The 25134-nt window shown below is 36.0% G+C and overlaps 1 protein-coding gene across 3 annotated transcripts in view; it reads left to right on the top strand.

Annotated features, from left to right (window-relative positions):
* LOC140146373 (uncharacterized) overlaps positions 1-25134 on the top strand; it is a 179521-nt gene that overhangs the window by 22760 nt on the left and 131627 nt on the right. For 2 of the 3 annotated variants that reach the window (XM_072168249.1, XM_072168226.1), the window contains exon 1: positions 10171-10226. Coding sequence is in view for 1 of the 3 variants with exons in the window: in XM_072168203.1 (XP_072024304.1) it covers positions 10146-10226 (81 nt within the window). In the remaining 2 variants the exon portion in view is untranslated. Of the gene's footprint in view, positions 1-10145; positions 10227-25134 lie in introns of those variants that run through there. The other variant, XM_072168203.1, reaches the window with a different exon arrangement.

The following is a 25134-nucleotide window of genomic DNA, read 5'->3' as shown; positions in this document are numbered from 1 at the left end:
AATGGAATTTACTACGACTCGTCATAAGTTACAAAGGATTTTGAGATTTACGAAGCTTTTAAAAGCTTAATGAAATGGACCCCTGTTCCCCCTGTTAAATATACTGATATTGAATTTAGAGTTTTATTAGCATGAAAGTTCATCTGTATTGGTAATCCATATTTATTTATAGTTTGTATACTGTCCCGGTATACTGTAAAAAAAATTATTTAGTAACACCAACAATTAACTTGTGTTGTGGAGCTTACTTACCCCAGTTTACTTCACTATTCAAATTGCTACGTGCAATTACATGTACTGCAATCATGGCAATGTAATTCATACTGTGTAGAATTAGAACTAGACACAACATGTACACAGCACAGCACGTAGACACAAACCGGGACGCTAACTAGTATTTATATCATCCATGTAGCTCGCTGAGAGACAACTTTTAATATACGTATGGTATACTCACTTTACAGCATCCAAAACTGTCACACAGATTTAATCCACAATGTAGTTTTACCAAGAGTTTACTTGATTTCTACACATAACACAGCACAGCTCAGCACACGTACCGACGAGTTGGTTTTGTTTACGTTTTCTGCACTGACTGAACCCGGAAGTCGCTGTTTGCGATCGCCAAAGTGGGTTGCCAGTTTGCGAGTGTCCTTCCCCCCCTGGATATCACAGGAAAAAATAATTAGAGGACTAACAATGATAAGACTTCTTGAAAGATAGACCTCTGGGGAAAAATAGGCTTATCATATTTGTAGGTTGTATGATTTGATCAGGAATGAAAACATCCTTTCAAATATCAAATCCGATGGTAAAAGGGCAGTTCCCAGTTGTATATATTGCCTTTTTCAACGTAGCATTGCACAATGAAATTGTGAAATATATACATTGTATACTACATTTTGTAACTACTAGTCTAGTATACTCCATACGATAATGTGTCTGGTGTTTCCGAGAGAGGTTGCGGGTTCGAACCCTGGCGGTGGTTTAGTACCCCGTTGTGGAAAAATTCAGTTAGCTTGAAATTCCCCAGGACAAGGAACTTACTGCTAATTGTTTTATTGTAACCCGCACGAAATTCTGGGAGCTGATCCTGGCTGCGAAAGTCAGTTGTGGAATGTAGGGTGTGTACTTCTCAGCAGCAAGGTCCTTGAGTTGTTAAAATGGCTTTAATGATGTGGGGCTGTAGTGGTCAGCGACAACCTGTAAGGTGTGCTGAGGCTTGTGGATCAACGTCTCTAGACGTTGTACCTATGCGTAGGGCGCTATAAATCATTGCGCTTTTTCTTTCCTCCCGTGAATCGTGATTTCCCAGCAGCCAACCAGAAGCTTTCACAGCTCTACAATATATCTCAACAAAGTTGAACAAAAGTCAACTCCCGGTAATGACCAAAATGCATCACATGGTGAGAATTTTTATCGCAGAGGTCATAAAAATCTAGCTCTAGTTTAATCGCAGTTTAATGATGACAATTCAATAAAAGGTGGTCTAAAGTCCCATTCAGACTACACATCGTAGCGAGATGCGATTCTGCTGTCCATTCTGCTGATGCGAAGAAAGTTCAACAAAGTTCAACTCTCATCGCCGACAACATTTCCACCGTGCAATAACAATTTTCACCGCTGACCTTATAAAAACCTGGCTCAGATTTCAGAAAGCATCGCAGGTGGAGTCTGAATCGGACTTAATAAATACAATTGTACAGTCAGGCAGTGTGTGAATGTGTGATGATACATTGAAGCATTTGTCATGGTTTACAATATTTAATGCCGATTTGACCTCTGTGGAAATGCAATAAAATATAACGCACAATTTAGGTGAAAAATAGCACTGAAGAAAAACCGACAATTTTGGTGATTGATTTGATTTTTGTATTTCCTCCCCAAGCAGTCAGAGGCATACCGCCTCTTCCTTCCAGGAAAGAGAGTATGGCAGCTCTTGGTAGCTTGATATGAAGGAAATGCATATTCTTTTATTCATGGATGACACAATGGACATGGCAGGTGGGGTATATTGTCTGTTTTATGTTATTATAATTTAATGACATAAGTTGAGGAGTGATGCCAAATGCTGATTGCTTGGTGATGCAATCGCCAACTACCAAGCAGCATTTTGCAATTAAATGTAACAATTGAATTATATAAAATACAAAAGCACAAAATGGGCATAATTTATCAGGAAGCAATGCTGCATTGTTTCTAGTAACTCCCAGGGTGTTAAATTTGGTTGAAAGGGCGATATATCAAAGAGCACATGAAAAAAGCTTAAAATTTTTGACCTCGGGTGTTTTGGGAAAAAAATCCATATCTTCAATACGAAAGGTCAAAATTTTCAATTGATCGTCGGCTTTTCATCCCACCTACATACACTTCAAGTATAAATCATCAGATTTATAAAGTTTAATTCGATTACTGTTAATGTGTATTACATTGCGAATTTCAAAAAATCACAATTATTTGATATCATCAGGACATTCTTCGTATTCAGAATGCAATTCGATATGTCTGATGTCCCACAATAAATACTGTCCAAACGTTCATACCCCATCCCTTAAAGTGTATGTAGCTGGGCTAAAAAGCCGTCCATCATATAAAAATGTTGACCTTTCATATTGAAGATATAGTTTTTCCCCCAAAAGACAAAAAATCTAGGTCTTTTTGGGAAAAAAATGTATATCTTCAATATGAAAGTTCAAATTATAGTTTACTTAGAGGACTATTAAATATCAAAAATATAAAGAATATCAACTGTTAATAATTTGTCATAAAATTTGTATTATATTGCAAATTAAAAAAAAATCAAAATTATTTGATATAGCAGAAGGACATTCTTGGTATAATCATTTTTGTCTCGCCTGATAAGGCAGGAGACTATATAATCACTTTTCCGTGCAGATGTGCAGATGTGTGTAGGGGTGTATGTGTGTGTGTATGTGACAAATTTGGTTAAAGTTTTGGTTAAAGTTTGCTTTCCGCCTATTTTCTCGGAGACTATGAGTCGCACGTTCCTCAAACTTGGTGGGTGGGTGCATCTTGACCCGAGACAGAACCGGTTTGTATTGGTTAGTGGGTCAAGGTCACTGAGGTCATCTCGGGGTCATCTGAGGTCAAAGTAGTAAAACTGTCATATGTCCATGATACTTGGTGGGTCCATTCAACATTTAAAGCCAAATTTTTGGAAGGTCATTTCGAGGTCACCAGAGGTCATCTGAGGTCAAATTAGTAAAACTGTCGTATGGGCATGAAACTTGGTGGGTACAGTCAACATTTAAAGCCAAATTTTTGGAAGGTCATTTCGAGGTCACCAGGGGTCATCTGAGGTCAAATTAGTAAAAAGTGTTGGATGGGCATGAAAATTGGTGGGTACAGTCAACATTTAAAGCCACATTTTGGAAGGTCATTTCAAGGTCACCAGGGGTCATCTGAGGTCAAATTAGTAAAACTGTTGGATGGGCATGAAACTTGGTGGGTACAGTCAACATTTAAAGCCAAATTTTTGGAAGGTCATTTCGAGGTCACCAGGGGTCATCTGAGGTCAAATTAGTAAAAACTGTTGCATGGGCATGACACTTGGTGGGTACAGTCACCATCAGCCAGATAATCGTGCCCAGCCGATAACCGCCAAATTCATTTACCTCTACCAAAAGTAATTGAAAAAGCAGGTGGTCGCAAAAGCAGGCGAGACTCGTGGTTCGAGAACCGCCTTGTTATAATGCAATTCGATATGTCTGATGTGCTCTCAGGTCCCACAAAAATATTGTGCAAATCTTTCTATCCGATTCCTTAAGGGCTGGGGTATGAACGTTTGGACAGTATTTATTTTGGGACATTAGAGCACACAGACATATCGAATACATTCTGAATCTGAAGAATGTCATTCTGATATCAAATAATTTTGATTTTTGAAATTGCAATTTAATACACATTTTATGGCAAATCATTAAAATTGATATTTTTGATATTTAACAGTACTTGAAGTAAACTTTATAAATCTGATGATTTATACTTAGCGTGTATGTAGGTGGGATGAAAAGCCGACGACCAATTGAAAATTTTGACCTTTCAGTATTGAAGATATGGATTTTTCCCCAAAACACCCAAAAAAATTAGGTCTTTTGGGAAAAAATCCATATCTTCAATATGAAAGGTCAAAATTTTCAATTGACCGTATAAACTTTTCCTCCCTGCTACATACACTTTAAGAATATATCATTAGATTTATATAATTTACTTCGAGGACTGTTATATATCAAAATTTGAAAAATATCAAATTTTTATAATTTGTCATAAAATTAGTATTTTATTGTAATTTTCAAAAAATGAAAATTATTTGATATCAGAAAGACATGCTTCATATTCAGAACAGGGTAGAAATAAGGACCATTTCCTGATAGCCATCCGGGCTATCTAGCCATTTTTTCTGATAGCCCTGAAGGAAATTCAATAGCCCTGAAAAAAGACATTGTTTTTGCACAATTCAAACCAATCACAATTCATCAAACCAATCGTTTGTTCAAATATTCAGTAACCCTTATCCCCCCCCCATAATCAGGGGTAGCACTAGGTTTTAAAACCAGGGGTTCTCAGAACCCCTGAACCCCCTGAAAGTGTTAAAAATATGCGCTCAAATCCTAAAATGAAGGGTTCTTAATCTCGAATCTGTCAAGTATTGAATGTACCGTTTTAATTAATTGGTATCAGATTTTGTGATTTTGGTTGTTACCGGTATATAGATTCATGGAAAGCCCGGCAAAAAATGTGATCTCGCTTTTCACGCCACGATTCTCGTCTGTAACCAACTATCTCGCTTTTTAAGAAAGTTCCCAAGCAGTTTACTTACTATAAAAGTGTTGCTTTATGCCATAAAAGTTCGCGAATTCCACAAAATGCAGTAAACTTGCAAAGTGCAGAATTCAACACCATTGGCACCACATGGAACCCATGCATTTCTCAATAAAAATGACATTTCATTGCAAATGAGTTCAAGTTTAGGCCAAATATTATGATATTTATTGAATTACTGGAGTATGATGACTATAAAACATAATTCAAGGGCAACTTTTTGTCATTTTTTTTTTATTCTACTGGCCGATCATTGTGTCGTATTTCACCGATGGCATATCTCTACACACCACCCACAAAGCATTTCTTTCCGATCCCTAGAATTAGAAAATTTTCCAACTCATGTACGTGTCATCATTCAGCACTGCAATAACTTAGCAGCAGTGGTTCTAGACAATATCGCAATCTGCGATAATATCGGAAGGGCGTATTTTATTTCTATTTTTAAATTATGTTACAATGCTACGGTGACTTCACTTCAACAAATGTCGTTACATTGCATTTTATGTTACATAATTTCTGGACAGGCCGTAAATATTGGAGATCGAAGCTTTTATTTTTCTTTCACATGTTTTCATTTTTCTGCGCGCATGAAAACTCCTGTAGCCCGACGGGCTACATGGAGATAAAACCCAATAGCCCGACAGAAAACCTAATAGCCATGGCTATCGGGCTATCGCTTATTTCGACCCCTGTCAGAATGCAATTCGATAGGTCTGAGGGGCTCTCATGTCCCACAAAAATACTGTCGAAACGCAATAAACGCTCATTTTAGATCCCTTAACAGGGATATGTACATTTTTGTTAATTTTACTGGGGAAATTTACTTACAAATGAGTTGTCATGGAAACTGGCTTTTAATCTCCTAATTAGCTGAAAATACCAAAATGCCTTACATCAATAATATGAAGTGTAATACAACCTTTTGTAATGCAAGAAATTACTAAAATGATAAAGAAATAGGGCCCATTTTTACCCCAAATGCCCAAAAACTAAGAACAAGCATTTCATGCCCACTCATGAATTTCAAGAGGTCATACTCATAGGTCACAGAAAAATGTTATGATTAACTTTTGTGATCCAAACATCTGCCTCAATAAATACATATATATTTCATGAGGCATAAATCATTTTTCACCAAAATTACTTGTAATATGTACATATTTCATGTATTCTCCACACTGAGTTTCTATAGCTAGTTAAAATGTGACATTTTGGGATAAAAATAAAAGTTAAGATCCATATGAAACGCGTCTGTCAAAATTAGCTCACCGACATTTTTTTTGTATTTCCCCAAATTGCAAAATATTATAGATTTTGGTGATTTTTGGGGTCATTTTGCAAAAAGGTCCACACGCTTTTTTTCCATCAAGTTGTAATTTGTGCTAAGCTGTATAAGGCCAAGTTAGTTTTTCATCCTGACTGTTTTCAAAAAGAAGGATGAGGGTTTTTTTTTGCCTTTTCCAAAACAACATTTTTTTCCTCAAAGACAATAGATCTAAGTGTCTTTTCGGCAAGACTTCCATATGACTCATAGGTAACAAACTATCTGCAAACAAGACTAGAAAAGGTACTGACAGCGAAAATTTCGTCATTATATTGTGTTTTTGTAAACAAAAAAAGCAAACCTTTTTTGATGCGGCAGCAAAAAACAATGTGGGTGGGGACAAGAAACTAACATAATTTTTTTTACTTTGCCTAAGATGGAGGGCCCGTATTGAATTTCTACAAAAGAAATGTACTGGCAAGTCTGTTCAGATTTTTCGAAATCTTCAACATTCAACCATGAAATTCACTTGACACAAGTGAAATGAATATATAAGTTTATTCTTGCTAGGCATATTGTGTTATTAGTTTTATTTTCTTTCTTCAAGAGGGAGGCCTGCACTAGTCGGGATAGTTGCTTGAATAGCCAGCCCATCTTGCTCATTATCAGTGCATGGTATATTATCACAGGTCATCATCGCTTGTTTTGTCATCAGTGTGTTTATGCAGGCAGGAGCTAGGCTGATATAAATGCCTGTGGGCAATTTCTGCATTGCGACTGATTTCACTCTGCTTTGATGTAGACCTTCCTATTTCAATTTTCCTTTTCAATTTATTGAAGAATGATAATGTGAAGCTGTGAACCATTGGCTTAGGGACGCACCATTAGACTTGGGGGTAGGAAGTTTTGAAAAAAACTTTCCCCACTACATGAAAAAAAAAACCAACTTTCCCCACCAACACTAAAAAAACCAAAACTTCCTAACCCCCCTTGAAGTCTAATGGTGCATCCCTATTAGTGATGTAATCTGATGGATTTTTTTACCAGTCACAAAAACATGAATTTTCTCTCAGAAATTAAAATTGAAAAAAAACTTGTCTATTATTGGTTTTGACTGTGTGTGTTTATTTCTCTTTTTAAGAAAATATATAAATTTTGCAAAAAATTACATGCTGCAAATATTGTTCTTTTCAAATCGCAAAAATTACGTGTGTTGTAATGTTATATCTTCCAGAGGTAAATAATTGGTTTGTGATGTCTTTGGTGATATCCTCCGAATTCAGAAGCTTTGCACTTTGTAAGCTAAATATGTATGTGATCAATGTACAGTAATAATATTCTGGCCTGGTGTAATGCAATGAACTGATATCTTCTGCTCATCTTCATTGGTTAAACATGTCAAGATAATTATGAAAAGTACAATGGAATTATCAAAAATGCAAAAACAAACAACCAACAACACAATTTTCAGGGTAAATAATGTCCAAGCATTTAATAAAATTACATGTACAAATCAACTGTGACCCTTTCATAAGGCTTTTGTTTATAAATAAAACCTGTTCCCTCAAGGCAAGTATTGACTCACTTATTATTTTGATTAAATTAGAGAGTCAAATATGGAAAATAGTGGTGGCATAGTATGACTGTGATTAATATTGCATTAATTCACTTGAAGAGAATGAGTGGTGTTGTATAAACCTGTAAGCTCAGGTTTTATTACATGGAACAGTATTATAAAACATATTGTATGGCAACTGACTTTGACTATGACTTTAAAAGCTAAAAATTTAAAAAAAAAAAATATGATATGATATATTGGTAACAAAATAAACACAATCTATGTTTTGGCTTTCCACAACTAAAATTATGTTTGATGCTGTTATGACATAAGTGTCCATGTAACAATTGACACCCTTTTCATTTGTTCTAAAAAAATAATCAACAGACAAGATTCAGAATGGGTGTAGGTATTGATTCATATGGGAAGCTAGCTAGCTCCGCTCATGCACTGCCCTGATGGCAATGGGAAAGATCAATAATAATTATTACAAATTCAATCTCCAGCTAAGCTGCTTGAACAATGTAAAATATTTTATTTTATGGAGAAATTACAATAATCTAAAAAGTGATTTATAATTCAGGTTTAGTGGACACTATTTGTGATGAGCTGCATAAACAAGAATGGAATTTCATTTTGCATCATCATGAGAGCAGGTACAGAATTCAGTATTTACTTTGAATCAAGTAATCATGTACAGAGGCCAAGTAATAGTATGAGATTTAAAGAGTTTGAAAACTAATCCTCCATGTAATTTTGTTTTGTAAGCAAATCCTAATCCTAACTCTAACCCGTAACCTAATCCTAACCCCAATCCTAACTCTACACGCTAACCCTAATCCTACATTTAAGGGGGTACTACACCCCTGCCCAATTTTGTGCCAATTTTTGCATTTTTCTCAAAAATTATAGAGCATTGGTGACAAGTAAGATATATATATTATAGGGGCAAGGACTACAACTGCTACACTGGAAATTTTATTTCATCACAGACAACAGTTGTGGAGTTACAGTCAAAAATGAGGGAAAACCAATATTTGATCAATAAATCAATAACTACTTGCATTGAGTTGCTGAATTTTCAGTACAGTAGTTGTAGTCCTTGCCCCTATAATATACATATCTTACTTGACACCAATGCGCTATAATTTTTGAGAAAAACGGAAAAATAAGCAAAAATTGGCTAGGGGTGTAGTACCCCCTTAAGGATACGATACATGATTTACCGACAAGTGACTCATTTCGGAATGTGATCATGAATTTTGAAGGAAAAAAAAGTTTCCACAGGCTTCGTTGGGATTCGAACCAGCGATTCGGAACTTCCTTTGATTACGCGTCTAGCGCTTTACCGCTCGTCCACGGTAGCAGTTGAGCGGAGGAGTGTAATGATAAATGATAAATCTCATAATGCCATCTTTAGCCTTTTGTTTACTAAAAAAAGACGCGTTTTGTAAAGATAGATTAGCTGTTTTATGCATAAAGAGCACGAACGTTTGGGAAAGGTTTCAAACAAATAATAAAGACACTGATGTGATGATGAAATTGCGTAAGTCTGGAAATATCTGCGTCGCAATGTTTTGTTTTGGTTTTAGGAATGTGACCTTAAAATTTACGACTTCATGACGTTATCATTCGAAATCAACAAAAGATATTTAAACAGTATATGGCCTCATTCTTTCTCTAGAATGTTTTGTACATGTATGTGAAATAGCTTCAACAATGGTTCGCTGCATAATGGTAAAAACAACCTTGACCTAAAAAAGGCGAGAGGTACCATATTTACCGATTCAGGCTAAATTTAAAATTGATATAAAACATTTGTTTTTGATCGATTACAAAAATTAATTTTTGTCATATAGAAATTGTGTCTGGCGTGAATTATACTAGTTTTTTATTCTTAGGGCTCTTTAACGTCTTCAAATAATTTTTTTAATGATAGAGTGAATCCCCTGGCTCTCTATAATTATGCACAAAAGATCGAGTCCCCTTAAACTAACCCTAATTAACCTAAAGCCACAATTTCTCTGTGTTACCAAATTAAAATTCTGTGTTACAAATTGGACGATTTCTGTGATTTTCCGTTTTAGATTAGATAAAGCACTGAAAAGTGAAAACAAACATGATTTATAAGTGTATTTTGTATTACCTTTTGCTGAAGTAGGCCTAGAATTAATGCTAAAGTGGATTGTTTAATGGTTGATTACTGCTAAATAATCACTTTTCTTTGTTTTATTTTGCAAATCAACACAAAAGTTAGAAATTTTACAGGTTTTTTCTATTTTGTGGCATTTTCAAATTTCTGTGGGCAAACCCTGAATTCCATGAATTTTTCTGATTTTCCGTATCACAGAGAAGTCGTGGCTTTGCCCAAACCCTAATTTTGTGTAAAATTGCATGAAGGAATCAAATAACTATACTTTGGAAGTTCATAGATGTAAAAACTAATTTTCTGTTATATTTTATTTGACTTTTTTCTAGGGCAATAGCCTAGACCAGTATGAAGATGGTGATGATGAAGACTGCATGGAAAGAGCATCCATCACTCAACCTATTCCAGAGGTAAGAACCTGCAGTGTTGCCAAAACTTTTCAGTGCCTAGGCACAGCGAATTGGCTTGCCAGGCCACTGTGAATGACTTTCAAGTAGCCCAATTTTTTAATTGAAAAAAAGCAACAACCGCATAATACCAGAGATTTGGACGGTTTTACCCGAATTTGGAACATAAATCACCCAATTGGGGGAAAAGCATGTGTGATACGGTAACATGGTAGGCAAGGGGTGATCTTGTGTGTGCATTATTTTGCATCTGTGGGTGACTATTGAAGAACTCGATGGATTCACAAATCTTGTGACATCATGACATGGGAGTGACTAGTTGAACTTGATAAATCTGGCCATAAAGATAGCACTTGAATTATGTACAAACATGATTTTCAGGGGTGATCTGTTGAAAAATGAGAATAAAAGTATTGTTTTGAGACCCAGCTGTGTTTCTATCACCAGATATAATATGGGAGAGAAAGTTATTTCAACTTCCACTTAAAATACTGCCATCTCCTGTGCTATCAAGACAGGGCTGGGTCTTCAAACTATTCTCTAAAACACATAGATGTTTTTGACACTTACTTGGAACATCAGTTTGGTAAGCAATAAAATTGATCTAAAATTGATCTTTATTTCTGTAGAATGCTCTAATACAGATAAGTCATTGTAAAATCAAATAGTTGGAGTTTATGCTTCAGCAGATGATCATCTTATGCAGCCAGGTGGTGGCTTTGGTTGAGTGGGTTGAAACAAATTTTTTAAAAACCTGCACTATGCACTATTGTATTGTCATGGCTGCAAAGGACTGTTAGTAGTTGTGGTACATCAAAGCACAGGGAATAATGGGCAGCCATTTAGCTGGGAACTTGACCGCTAAATGTTTGGATGATTAAAAAAATTGTGTCTAGGGTTTTCCTGTTTTTCATGTTCTTGATTGAGTTCTTTGTTCGTTATGGCTTATGGGGAGTGCTAGATTGATGATACTTGGCAATAAATATTTGATCTTGAAATAATATAAGTGGGCGGCAGTACGTATGAATGTGTCATAATATTAGAGTACACAGCACATACCATTTGAAGCTTGAAAGTAGTTGTGAAGTTTGTCTTTTGCAAGATAAAAGTTGCATAATTCACCACCATACAAATACACCTTATTGAAAGGTCAGTTGTCTGTTCTTCTCTGGCCAGTGAGTAGTGAACATTTATGCCAAGTGTTTCAGCATGTCTAGTTTTATCGATGTGGTAATGGAGGACAGAGTAAGTAGCCAATTGCTTGCAGGTAGAGTGTGAGGGGAAAAGGTGAGTCTGCTAATGGAAATACACTGAATGCAAGCAGCCTGGCATTGAAAATATCAAAAGGTTATTATAGTAGTTGCCTACTTCAGCTAGAGAGAAGAATCAAAGGAATTGGAAGACAATGAATGATGGTAATGGGTTAGAACTAATTAATGAATTTTCAAATCCAATGAAATCAAATTGACTGCTAGTCTGATCGAAGGAACACATGGTCAATTTTACTTCTTGTTTCCATCCCCAGTCATGTAAATTTTGATGTATGTGTTTTGAATAATGTTCCATATCATGTGTAACTTCAACCCTCCTGTAAGCTATATCCCTCTCCTTCTCCCACCAATCAATGCTGCAGAGTTCAACACAGAGCCTGATGATAAGACCCCAGTCAACATTGTTATGGTTGGGGGGGGGGAGAAGGGGGATCGATTTTAGTACATGATCCTTAACTGTTCCAAGACTAAATTTCATGATATAATGGCAAGTGACTTAAGTATAAAGCACAAGTTCAGTACTCTCTGTCAGCCATAACTTTATCCAATGCCAGCTAGACCTGCTTACAATGTATGTTTACATATTAATTTTTAGCAAAAACAAACCACATCTGGTATATTACGAATGTATGATAATTGCAATTAAAGAAAGGCAATAGCAGCAGCCCTCGAATTAACACACAGCACCTATGGCATTTTGCAGTGGGTGCCCATCTCCACTGCTGTAATGCCCTCAAAATATGTCCTTTACCCAAGGCAGTCACTTGCCGTGCCCTCTAATGAAGTAGCCGTCGGTGCACCAGCCCTGCCCCTTCATTATAAAATCATCTATCTATGTTTGTGTGTGTTTTCTTCACTTTTGAGAAATTGCCTTGGTGCCCTTCTCAAATTTTCAACAGTTGCCATGATGCCCTCTTGAAATATTACAAACTGCCATGCTGCCTTGCCTTTTCATTGAAAATCCAACGCAATTTTCAACTTGTCCTAAAAAAGTTGCTGTGCCCATCAGATCCTTAATTCCAGGCTGTATCGCCCAGACTTTAAATAAAGGCGGCTTACAGTAGCTGTGAAATCTACTATTGTTTATAACAGAAACAACAGCAACAAGAATTTAAATAAAGCAAAAATTGGAATCAACTATAAGTTTAATAACCTTCCACAGTTGATGATATGGCCATAGATCTTTTATTATCAAAATCGGCTACTAGGTTATGAAGGAGGAAATATCATTCAAGGCCAGCAAATAAAGTTTGGTATTGGCAGATAAGAGAGTACTTATCTGAATCTTCACTGATAGACAATTCGTGATGCAGTCAATAACAGTAGAATTTGGCATGTTTCCTTTGATTGCAGAATGTCATTTATGTCATTTCCCTTGATTTTGATTTTTGCTGTAAATAATCCTGTGTCTCTGTAGTATGGCACTGAAGTTGGTTTGACATGACATTAGAGGACATATTTATAGTATTCTATCTATCATGTATTATCATGATTATACACCAGCATATAGGGCCCCCAAAAGTTTTTAAAAAAATGAGCCTTACAAACTATAAATCATTGTTTACTGCCATATTTTGCTGGCATTTTTAAAATTATCGTCTGTGTCAAATTCTTTTGATGGACCAACCAACCCAACTTTGTAACTTCATGGGCATTCCAGTTAGAGGTGCGTTTGTTTTGCCATAAGCCTTTTTTTCTTTACATAGGTGTTGCTTTACTGCTTTATGGAACCGATGAAGCAGTGTGCTGTGTATTGATCTTGCAGGTAGCAATCATTGATCACAGAGACCTTATTCATCCTCCAGGAAAAACGTGCAACAAAAACCAACTGAGAACAGCATTTCTCATTATATTGGTGTTATAGAATGTTTCATTGGAAACAGCAGATTCTCTGTCAGAATAACCCTAGAGGGATATGACTAGATAATGGTATGGAATCACATTGCTCAGTAACAGGAAGTGATCGGATTCCTGCATATTGCTAGTCTTGTCTCTAGTCATCAACTCAGTGATGTTCTGATGGTTACCATACATTTTTTAAAATCTTTTGCCCAGTATTAACCCGAATGGCTATAAATCTGACAAAATCTTACAGCATGAAGCCACTGCACATACATGCAACTCATGTGATGCGATGATGCAATCACCTTGTTATGCACAGTTTCATTGGCCAGGCCATTGAAACACCTGTGGCTACCGATCGTTGGTAGCTTGCTTGGCATCCGATGGGTCTCTGGTTCGAAGCCCAACTTCTTTCATCATCTTCTCTGTTTATTCCTTCCTTCTATCCTTTCCATTTGCCAAAAAGTACAATTGACGATAGGGTTATGTGGTTTATGGGTTATTTGACTGCCGGTTAAGCCAAAAATGTATTCTGTCAATAGTTGCAGTAGTTACTTTATTCGTTCCATTAGCTGCCTAGGGCGCTTTAAAACAAAGTCATTTTGGGTGAGCATTTACTTTTTTATTGTTTAGGCCTACAATACGTAAAAAGGTCCAAAATATTCATCCAGCATCATCAGTGTGCCATGATTTGCATGGGCAGTTAATATCACAGTTTGCATGTTGTAAAGTCACTGGGTGGGCACTTATAGGGGCATGGGCGGTTCATGGAAAATACGGTAAATTAAATTGATTGGTTCTATTGATACATGTAGTTTATAGTGATTTGAAGAGAAAATCAAGTTGCAAGAAAATTATTCAAATGGGGTTATTAACAAGACTGAACATATTTTGACTTGCTCTAAAAATTTAGAAATGCTTAGGGTGATTCAGCTTGTTTCCATATATCAGGAGCTATCAGGGTGATTGGTTTTTGAAGATCATGCACTTGAGTGCATGAGTGAATTGCATTGCATTCATCTTCTGACAATCCATTTGTACTTAGATGATATAATAACACTAGTTTATCATCATCAATTCATCATCACACTCTGTCTGGTTATTAATAGGGACAGCTTCTGAAAATATAACTTAAGATTTGTTATTCTGATTAGATTATGTGATGTTGCAGTGATACATACATGTCATGTTGTTGCATAAACCACTTTAGTACCGTATTCAGCATATAACCGGAAATACAGAATATTTTACACTTCTAGCCATGGGCTGGCAAGGAGAGTGAGGTAGCAATAACTGTTTGAGGCTGTTCTTAAGTTTCTTGTGTTCTGGATACATGTGTAGGTGTTAATGAGAGTGTGGGTGTACAATACTGCGCTACAGGCCAACTAGTCATCTGGTCTTTACAGGTGATAAATTGGGTGGTTTTTTTTGTGCTATTTACTCTTACTCTTAAAATATATATCAATTTGCCCATTACAACCTAGTAATCAGCCTAATTGAAGTAGGTGAGTTTGGTGCCATCACCATGATCATTGATCAATAAGCAGATTTAAGGAGTCTGCATATCAGTATCCTGAACTAGAATGAGTTCTGCTATCATTCGTTATCGTTCGAGATTCCATAATTTTCATGCACTAGGGAACATGACAGAGGTTTAACCAATCCTGCAGTTTCTCAAGAATAATTTAACCTTGACACATGTTTGTTGTGTAAGCTTGCAAATTGTAATTTAGCATTCTAAATGGAAGTGCTTGAAATTGCACTTGCTGCAGTGATTTGATTTACTGGAGAGATAGGCTCTTATCACTCAGGCTGAAGTGTTATATGTGTTGAACTTAGCCATGACTTGAATAGACAATCCATGTGAAATCAACTTAGACTTTGATTTAAAGGTGTGCACGACAAGATCAATAGCTTCTGTTCCCACACTTTATTCTATAAAAATAGAGAGTTTGCATCCAAGAAGAAACTCATATTTTTCTCATAAATTCCAGTGCACATTTTAGACTTGATTTGAAATATGTTCCATTTAGATGTTATGAACGAAAACGTGATGGCATCATCCGCCATTGTGGTTAAATAAAAGTAAAGATTCCCATGTAATGTCGCATGATAATGAGTAAAGAGGTATGGACGGTGTAAAATGTTGTCAGCAATGTTTTTAAATAATATAACAAAAATAAATTTGGACATTTTGTACACTAGCTTTATCAATGGTAATTACTACTGGTACTGGTACCTGTATTGTTCTATTCATGAGCCATTATGAATAGAATACAAAAAAATTACATTGAACCACCCACCTTTAAAGGTCCGTAACCCGATCAACAACATCATCCCCCCCCCCACCCCCCGATTTTTCTCATTGTTGATGACTTTTTGGTATCATTTAAATAGATTATATTTTTATTATTATATCCTGAAATTTGCCGATCCAATTTGATATATTTTCAGAAAAATCATGAAAATCAGGCTAATAGTGGTATACCACCTTTGACATTCTGGGTAGGAAAGAATGAATCCATGAATAAGTGCCGTTTTACTCCCATACCAATTCGCACAAACTGTAATAGGTCCAAAATAATATAGAGGGCACTCTAATAATATACGCTTAAAACAAAAATGAAGAAATACATACGGGCAAAATAAATAAAGAGTAAGGCCATATATATCTTGTCAAGCATGATACGAGGAACATGAAAAAATGCCCCCCACTACAAAATTTATTTATTAATTAGAAATAAAATTTTAAAAAAATCATTTTTTTTTCATTAAAACAAATCATAAAATAAAATAAAAGTGTGAAATGTACATGATGGTAATACACAAAACTAAAAGGAAATATATCAGGGTCAAATTAAAATAAAAAGATTGAGATATTTTGTCACAAGAATGATTGATGGGCGTAGCGGTATGGCGAAGCACTCAACGGGAGTGTTATTTCTGGATGCCGGACCATAATGCAATTCACACGTACCAACGTATTGGTTTGCAAATTTGGCTAATTATTCACTTTTACGCTGAAAATGTTCTCCTTTTCTCACATAGATACATAAAGGGGACGATATTTGAAATTGTATGCAAGTTTGAAGACATCCTAAACTGATAGGATTACCCCCTTAATGGGTGCATGTGTAGTAAATTCAGCTTTGATGCATAATGTTTGCTTGTTTTTGTTCTGTGGCGACATCTCTTCTTGTAGTGTCGCAGACTGTGAGTATGCTGGCAGGTTATGTTCTGTATGAGGTCATGTACTGTAGGGTTACAGGTCAGCCTCAGTCCTACACACATTAATGAGCTTCACATGTGCAATTTTAATTTGTGTACCTGGTACAAGCAACTGAAATGTCAAATCTGAACATTCCATTCTGTGTTTTTTTTGCAAATCTGTAACATTTTCATTACTCATTTCTTTCAAGATGCTAGTGATTATCATACCTTTTTAGTGATGATTAAAAGTAAAATTTTACTGATGTTTTCCCACAGGATGTCAGCATCAGAAATTCTGCAATGTGCATGCCAAATGTCAACCAAGTCTTGTTGTCATCATGCTCGTTTATCAAGCGTAGGGCAAATTGTCAAAATGCCTGAACATGTAGAATGTGATGTCCACAGCATGTGCCCCAGGTATATTAGACATGACACCTTTGATTAGTACGTCCTGGTCAAACACAGGTGTATCATCAGTATGTGGCGGCACTTTGGTTTATGTTGCATGAATCCTTCACATCTAACTTCAGACAACATCTACATCAACGGTCAGTCTCATCAATGTTAGCTTCGATTACCAGAATATGCTAATTGGCCCATACTGCACCCTATTGCCCATTTGCAGTGTCAAGCATAAAAAATGTTTAATGCATGGCTTTAGTTTTGGAAGTTTATTATTACAATTTACATGTATTAATTGACACATGTAAAATAATGTAAATCTAAATATCAGTGCACATTGTCTCATTTCAATGCATATTTTAAGATATCGCAAGATCAAATTGCACACATTGAAGTCACAAGTTCTTAGAGTACACTACACTAAGATTTTACCACATTGAATACTGGACAAATTGGATATGCTGGATAAATTCAGTAAAATCACATGTTTGTTGGGTGTTTCCGAAACACCCATAGGAGTGTGTTATCAAACTTTGTGAAGATGCAATATGGCATGGTTTGAAAGTTCCCTGTGGCCATGTCTAGTAGACCAGGAGATGTGTGATAATCACAGTATTTATCAATACAGTCTATTCACCCGCCTGATGTATACAATGATGATGTTGAATATATCATCTCCATCAAGAGTGATATGTACACCGCACTGTTTGCCCAAATATCAGCAAACAAAATGGAAAATATAATTTAATCGTTTTCCCACAGGCCATGTTGTTTAACATGTCAGTGCATGACCAGGCTCACCATTCCTGTATATTTATGCAGATTTGTGCTATGTTTATTGATTACTCTAGCTGTGTTGTTTCATATGGACTATCCTGTTTACTCATGTGATCCGTTTTGTGAAGTCATATGAGCATACAATGTATGAACCTCATTTTTCCATGTGGGTGAATATGCCATTTTTCGGTCAGCGACTTGGTGCGAAATGAGATCTATATTTTCATTTCAGGACACATATTATGGTTTGCTCACACAATGAGGCACAAACTGGGCTGAATGAAGTCTTGCTATAACTACAGTAATGAAGTCTTGCTATAAATACAGTAGTGCTGTTCATGTAGGAAGTCCAAAGCAACTAATTTATATTCAAGTTTTCATGCATAAAAGTTGTATTTTTTGTTAATTGATCCATTCATCTATAGATTGAGAAAGATTCTTCAGTTTTAAAACTGGAAAATCATTCATAGATGAATGGATCCATTTCAAAAATGACAACTTGGACATTTGATGGGTGGAAATATACAAATATAAAGCAACAATCAATTATATAGTTTGTCATTTTCAAAACCGGGTAATTAGCCTACAAAGTATGTGATGAAAATTCCATCAAAATTGGACTTCTGATTCCTGGTTTTTGTCTGATGAAGGAAACAAACAGTGACTTACAAAGAACAACAGTTCCCAAAATAAAGTTAGGTTACCAGTTACGGTATTCGTTCCATTAACCGCCCATGCCCTATAAGTGCCCATCCAGTGACTTTACAACAAGCAATTGTGATATTATTAATCGCCCATCCAATACTGTCAAAATGATATTAATCAGAAAGAGTACCCCAGTATTAGAGTGGGATTGAAAAGGAGGGAATTTGAGTGTTTTTTTGATGTTATGTTATAACCAAGAAGCCTAGATCAGATAAACATTTTGCATTTTATAACACTGAATTAGGCTTGCATGGTGTGATGAGTTTATAGGATTTTGTGATCCTAACATCCTCTTTTTATAACAGTATTCAGTAGATATCCACGAAAAAAGCTTATTCCCAAAATTTCAGTTGATTCCAACTTTGCGCTTGCGAGTTATGCACAATTATGTGTATTACCAGTGTCCGAATTAAGAAAATAAAAGGGGTTGTCCCACGGACAACCAGGTTGTAATTTCTGGTTGTCCACCAAAGTTTTTGGTTGTCCGTAAGCTGCCACAATCTGAAACAACTACATTTGACCAATAAAGTGGAGTGAGTGTAGTCAATTTATGAACAATTACTCTTAAATATTTAACAATTCATCAGTTGTGTCAGGTTTGAGCAAACTAACATGCTGAAAAAGTGACTTTTGGCTGTAGATCTTTGGTTGTCCCCCGGGACAACTAGAGCTTTATTTTCGGTTGTCCGGTGCATGTTTTGGTTGTCCCGGGCGAACGGACAACCAAAATTTCGAACACTGTGTATTACACTGCTCCATAGCTCACTGATTGTAATTTCGTTCTGGTACATACCAGATCAAAATTCAAATTTGACGATATTTTTGCTAAACGAATTAATCTGCAAGAAATTTTTGGTATATTAAACATTATGTGGCCAGAGGTTTCCAGTGTATAAAAATCTCAACTTTTTTGAGAAAAGTGTGGGGGGATGAGGCTGTGGATCACGAAATGCCCTTTTAAGGTGGATTAATATGTGCATTGTATACATACGTAGTTTACGTACTCAAACTTGATAAAACCACGAAAAAAACTTATTCCCAAAATTTCAGTTGATTCCAACTTTGCTATTGCGAGTTATGCACAATTATGTGTATTACACTGCTCCATAGCTCACTGTTGTAATTTCATTCTGGTATACCAGAACGAAATTCAAATTTGACGATATTTTTGCTAAACGAATTAATCTGCAAGAATAAACATTGTGTGGCCAGAGGTTTCCAGTGTATAAAAATCTCAACTTTTTTTGAGAAAAGTGGGCGGATGAGGCTGTGGATCACGAAATGCCCTTTTAAGGTGGATTAATATGTGCATTGTATACATACGTAGTTTACGTACTCAAACTTGATAAAACCACGAAAAAAACTTATTCCCAAAATTTCAGTTGATTCCAACTTTGCTATTACGAGTTATGCACAATTATGTGTATTACACTGCTCCATAGCTCACTGTTGTAATTTCATTCTGGTATACCAGAACGAAATTCAAATTTGACGATATTTTTGCTAAACGAATTAATCTGCAAGAATAAACATTGTGTGGCCAGAGGTTTCCAGTGTATAAAAATCTCAACTTTTTTTGAGAAAAGTGGGCGGATGAGGCTGTGGATCACGAAATGCCCTTTTAAGGTGGACTAATATGGGTCACAGCCTCTTACTAAAGGGGTCATGGGACTTGCTGTAAAAAATCCAAAAAAAATCACATCTCTTTGTAAAAAGTACAGGATACCATCCTATTCATCATATAACCCCATTTTGACCCATTTTAGCATTTTAAAACATTGCACATTTGTCCCAGTAAAGTCACTCTGGCAGCTTGTCAGTGGGGCGGCTGAGAAATTGCATACCATTTGAAAATTTTGCTCGGTACGCACTGATAATGTGTTAGAGACGCACCATTAGACTTAAAGGGGGGTAGGAAGTTGGGGTCGGGCAAGTTTTTTTTTTCGCTGCAGTGTCAAAGGTTTTTAAAAAAAAATTTCATGCATTTATACACTGTGAGTAATTAGGTAGGGAAAGTTTTTTTTGTTTTGTTTTTTTAGTGTTGGTGGGGAGTTTTTTTGGCTCATTTAGTGGGTGAAGTTTTTTATTTTCAACAACTTCCTACCCCCTTGAAGTCTAATGGTGCATCCCTTATGCTGTGGGTTGTGCCATATTTTTCTTATGAAATCTGGGCGATCCCGACTTTTAGACCACCCTCGCTATATAAGGACAAAATTTTTACTTTTGCATCAAGGTTTAGTTTTGCATCATGGTTAAAAAGTTGCCAAACACTTTGGAGTTAAAGGTTTAATTTATTGGAAGGAGGACAGGGTTTCGATAAATAAGGGAAATAATGGGGTAAAAAACTAGGTCAAAACAACTTTTTGAAAACAAGTGAAAATGAGATAGTGATAGGGAGATTTTTGTCTCAAATTTAAAAAAAAAATAATTGTATATAATTATAATAAGCAAGAAACATACCTTTATAAAATTAGCATCACTTCCATCACATGAAAAGATGATCAGATGAGTGAAAAGTTGGGAATTTTTCGGGAAAATACATCACAGGATTAGGTTTACATGATCCGGGTCTACCACTGGGAAATCCAACATGACATTACTCTCATCTTGAGATGAGGCAGATCAAAGAAAAGTTCACAGGGAACACTAATTAGGGGAGTGCCTGGCTGCGCTAAGGGACGCACCATTAGATTCTCAGGGGGGGGCATGGGAGTTTGGGTCAGGCAGAATTTTTTTTTTCGCCGCGGGAGGCGGCGGAATTTTTTTTTTTTCGCCTCCGAGAGCACCAATTTTTTTTTCGCCGCTTTTGGCAACATTTTTTTTTTTTCCAATTTTAATGTAAATTTTATACAAAGTTGGGTGGGGAAATTTTTTTTACTTATCAGTGAGGCAAATTTTTTTTTTTTTCGTCTTACTGGTGGGCAAAGGTGTTTTTTTTCGTCTCACTAGTGGGCGAAGGTTTTTTCTTCAAAAACTCCCATGCCCCCCTGAAATCTAATGGTGCACCCCTAATTGGGTTGAATATGGTGACTATAGTATATAATGTAGTTCAGTTCCCAGAGTGGAATCTTTCCCTTACTCTTGAATTTCAAATTGACATGTGTAAAACATCGGGCATTGATTTTGCCATTGCACTCAGTTTCATAATAAGGACAAATAATCAATATCAGCAGGCCCTTGACCCTTGTTTTACATAGTGTGAGCTCAATATTATCAATATCGGAGCATATCAATTTGCTGATTATTAATAATAAGGAAATGCAATGGCAAGGCTGCAGGCTGAAATAAAGAAAATCTATATTAGTGAATGGTTAGCTAACATGGGTGCAAATGTTCATGTTGTTATACTTGTCAGGTTTCATATGTTCTGGAGGGTATTAAAATTAACATTGAACCACTCAGTGCATTGCACTTGTAGCATGTAGGTTTGTATGTCAGTCTAACACTAGAAACCCAAATTAGCAACAAAACAAACAATAATGAATACAATAATGAAACAAATGCTGAACAAACCACAAGCTGAACAGTTTGGCTGGTGTGGGGACGTATATTGATGTAATAAATCTTCAAAATAGAGAAACAAATGAATGAAATGAAACTTTTTGACCCCCCCAAATTTGGAAAAGTATACAAAAAGTCCAAAAATCAGGTTTTTTACGCTTTTTTGGACAAAAACGGTCCAAATTTTGTCCACTTTTCACAAAATTGCCCCCCGCCCCGGAAAAAAGTCCACTTTTTCCAAATCAGCACCCCGTCAAATGAAATCCTGCGTACCGTACGGGCCTGTTCAGGAGATGTCCAATTCATTCAAGGCAAGGGAAATGCTGTAGGATGAATTCTGCATACAGGTCATGCTATTTTAGGGTTGCAGAATTTGTCACCTCTGGCCATCATAGAGCTTAGAACAGTAATAGTACATTCTAAGAAAAGTGTGCAACAAGTGAAAACAAAAAAGCAATTTAAGTGTGGTTGGTTTCCAGGTTTCACCAATCCAGAGAAGTTGTTTTCGAAAATGCAGTTTTGTCTTATAATTCCACTTTGTAGATCGTACATATATATAGCTTGCATTTGGCCAGGTAGCAGCCTAACAGGTGATGACCAGAATTCAGATTATTTTATCCCCTCTAAAGACAGGTGCTGAATATGGTGGTATCTAGTGGTGGTATCTGGTGCCTGTTTTCATTTTTGGATGATATGAGAAGGGCCTTCAAACTCAAATAAACCATTAGTATTTGGTACATCTTCCCTATCAAATGGTGAACCTAGTATGACCTGCACCTAATTGAGTAATAATTATGTTATGGAGTACTTGATTAGAAAATTAAGTTTATTAGTAGTTGCCATAAATGCATATTAGCATGCGCCTGCCCTCATTGTATCTAGTACATGTATGTATTTTCAGAGAGACAGATTAAAATGGAAAAATTATGCATAAACGTGTTATCTCAAAATTATCATAATATTTTTAGCTATTTCTTATCCATTTCAATTGTTATTGTATTGATTATTTTCTTGTCTTTAAAAATATATGCAAATATAAATCAGGGCCTTCATGGAAAGCAGTGCTAGACACTGAATGTTGTAACCCTGTATAAGAAAATATTAAAAATAAAAAATAAAAATTTCTTAAGTGGAAGGATTATAAAGTAATTTGATTCAATAATATGTAAACTTTGTAAAGCATGATATTTTTGCAGCATTCAAATTTCACAGTCCCTCATTTCAAATATATAGTTTTGGTTTCTCTTTTGTTCAGAAACCAAAAATCAAGGGATTAAAAAGTAGAGCTGATCTGGTCTGCAATCATAACACTATTATGCTGGGAGGACACAGTATAGGGTATATAACCAGAAGTATACAATAGCCTATTGTGCTAACATAATTATTATCATGATTGATATCGAAATCTATCTCATGGACGACAGTTGATGCTCTCTGTCGACGGTAGGTGGCATATTACACTCACGAGTTCTAGGCCTAGAAATCATATACAGGCGCGTATATTGAAGGATGGGGCGGTGTGGGGGATTTGTTTGTTTGTATGAAACATAAAGCGATGCATGGAGATGATTTGATTATGAATTAGTTTATTATCCCGGAAGCACAACCCATACCTCTTTAAGAGGGGCTCCCCTCCCTATATAACCACATCTTCCCTAAATTACCCCTTTCCCCCTCCTCCTCCCTACATTCGATATCTTCATCTCGAGCTCTCCTCCCCCTTCTCTTTCCCTTCCAATGCTCTCTCTCATATGTTTCTCTCTCTCCGGCCCATATCCCCTTGCCCTCCAACCCCCCCCCACACACACACACACACCCCCATCACACAATCTCTTTTCCCCTCTTATCTTCTACTTTTTGCAGTAAAAATTGCTTCAGTAAAAGTCATTAGGTTATTAGAGGTCATATAATGGCCTTCCATCGATTCTGGTACATGGGATTAAGGACATGAATCGATTTTGTTTATAGCACCTATACAATTACAATAGTGGCCCCTTTTGAAATGTCGAATGCAAATATTTCGATGGTCTATATATTTTCACAGTGAAATCAGCTTAGGCTATTTAAGTAGTCTCAAGTCAATGCTTTCAAACTAAATCAATGCTTTCAAATGTAGACTGCTTTGTTCGACTTCTCTGCTCGTGAATATTGCACTGCGAAATTTAAACATTTCTTTTGTATACTTAGATCAGGTAACTCTATCTCGTCACACCACTTATAAGAAACTGAAACCAAAACCGAAACTACCTGTCACAAATGTTTAGTTTTAAACAAAAGGTAGAAACAATGAGTTCGATATCTTGTGATTCAAGTGGTTAGGCAGGACAATAGAAAACCATGTGACCAAAACCAAAACCAAAACTAAAACTCAATATTTGAAATGAGGCACTGTGGAGAGAACCCATGTTATTGTTTATGCATACATTCAATTTTTGCTAATTTGCACATATTCCTTAAAGGCCTACATTGTATACATGTAGGAAGAAAGAACATTTGTATGCATGGTAATTTCACAAGTAAACTGCAATCATGAAATTCAGAAAATTCACAAGAATTTTTGCACACAAACATTTCATGCTTTGCAGTATTTTGATGGAATTCAATAATTGTGCAGGTAAAATTGAATAGGGTGAGCTCTGACAGTTGTCGCTGAAAAAATCTGTAGGGGGAGCATATAGGTGAGGAGAGCAAGTTAGGTCAAAATATGGTATGAGTTATTTCAGGATTATTGATAACTATCAACTAGGTCAATATTTTATATTAGGATTAAACGATACATTTAGGTTAGTTATTTGATCAATAAACTGTACACACCCTAGAGCGAGTTGGTGTTTAAACTTGACAAATAGGTCTGTCTCGATTACTTTTCAATTTTCCAACTGTTGGCAAGGTGGGCTATCCAGACAAGCTAAAATAATGAATAGGCTAGTATACCATGTATATTTTGTGGTTATTTTCAAATATGATACAAGAAATAAATAAAAAGTTTCGGTATTTAGGATTATAATTATTCAAATTTAATGATGGATGGCTGAATTCCTTTTTGCTGACTGAAAACAATTCCATCATTTTTTCACTGGCTGTCATTGACTGTGTTGACTTGTGTTAAAAACCTTTCTCATATTTAATTTACCACATAGTTTGACTTTATTTCTCCGTCTGGAATATTAATTCGGAATGATTTCCAAACCTCTTTCTTAAAG

This window comes from Amphiura filiformis, chromosome 1 (genome assembly GCF_039555335.1).
Source record: "Amphiura filiformis chromosome 1, Afil_fr2py, whole genome shotgun sequence".
Lineage (NCBI taxonomy): Eukaryota > Metazoa > Echinodermata > Ophiuroidea > Amphilepidida > Amphiuridae > Amphiura > Amphiura filiformis.
The sequence above is the reverse complement of the archived record's forward strand: the minus strand, read 5'-3'. Positions and strand labels throughout refer to the sequence as shown.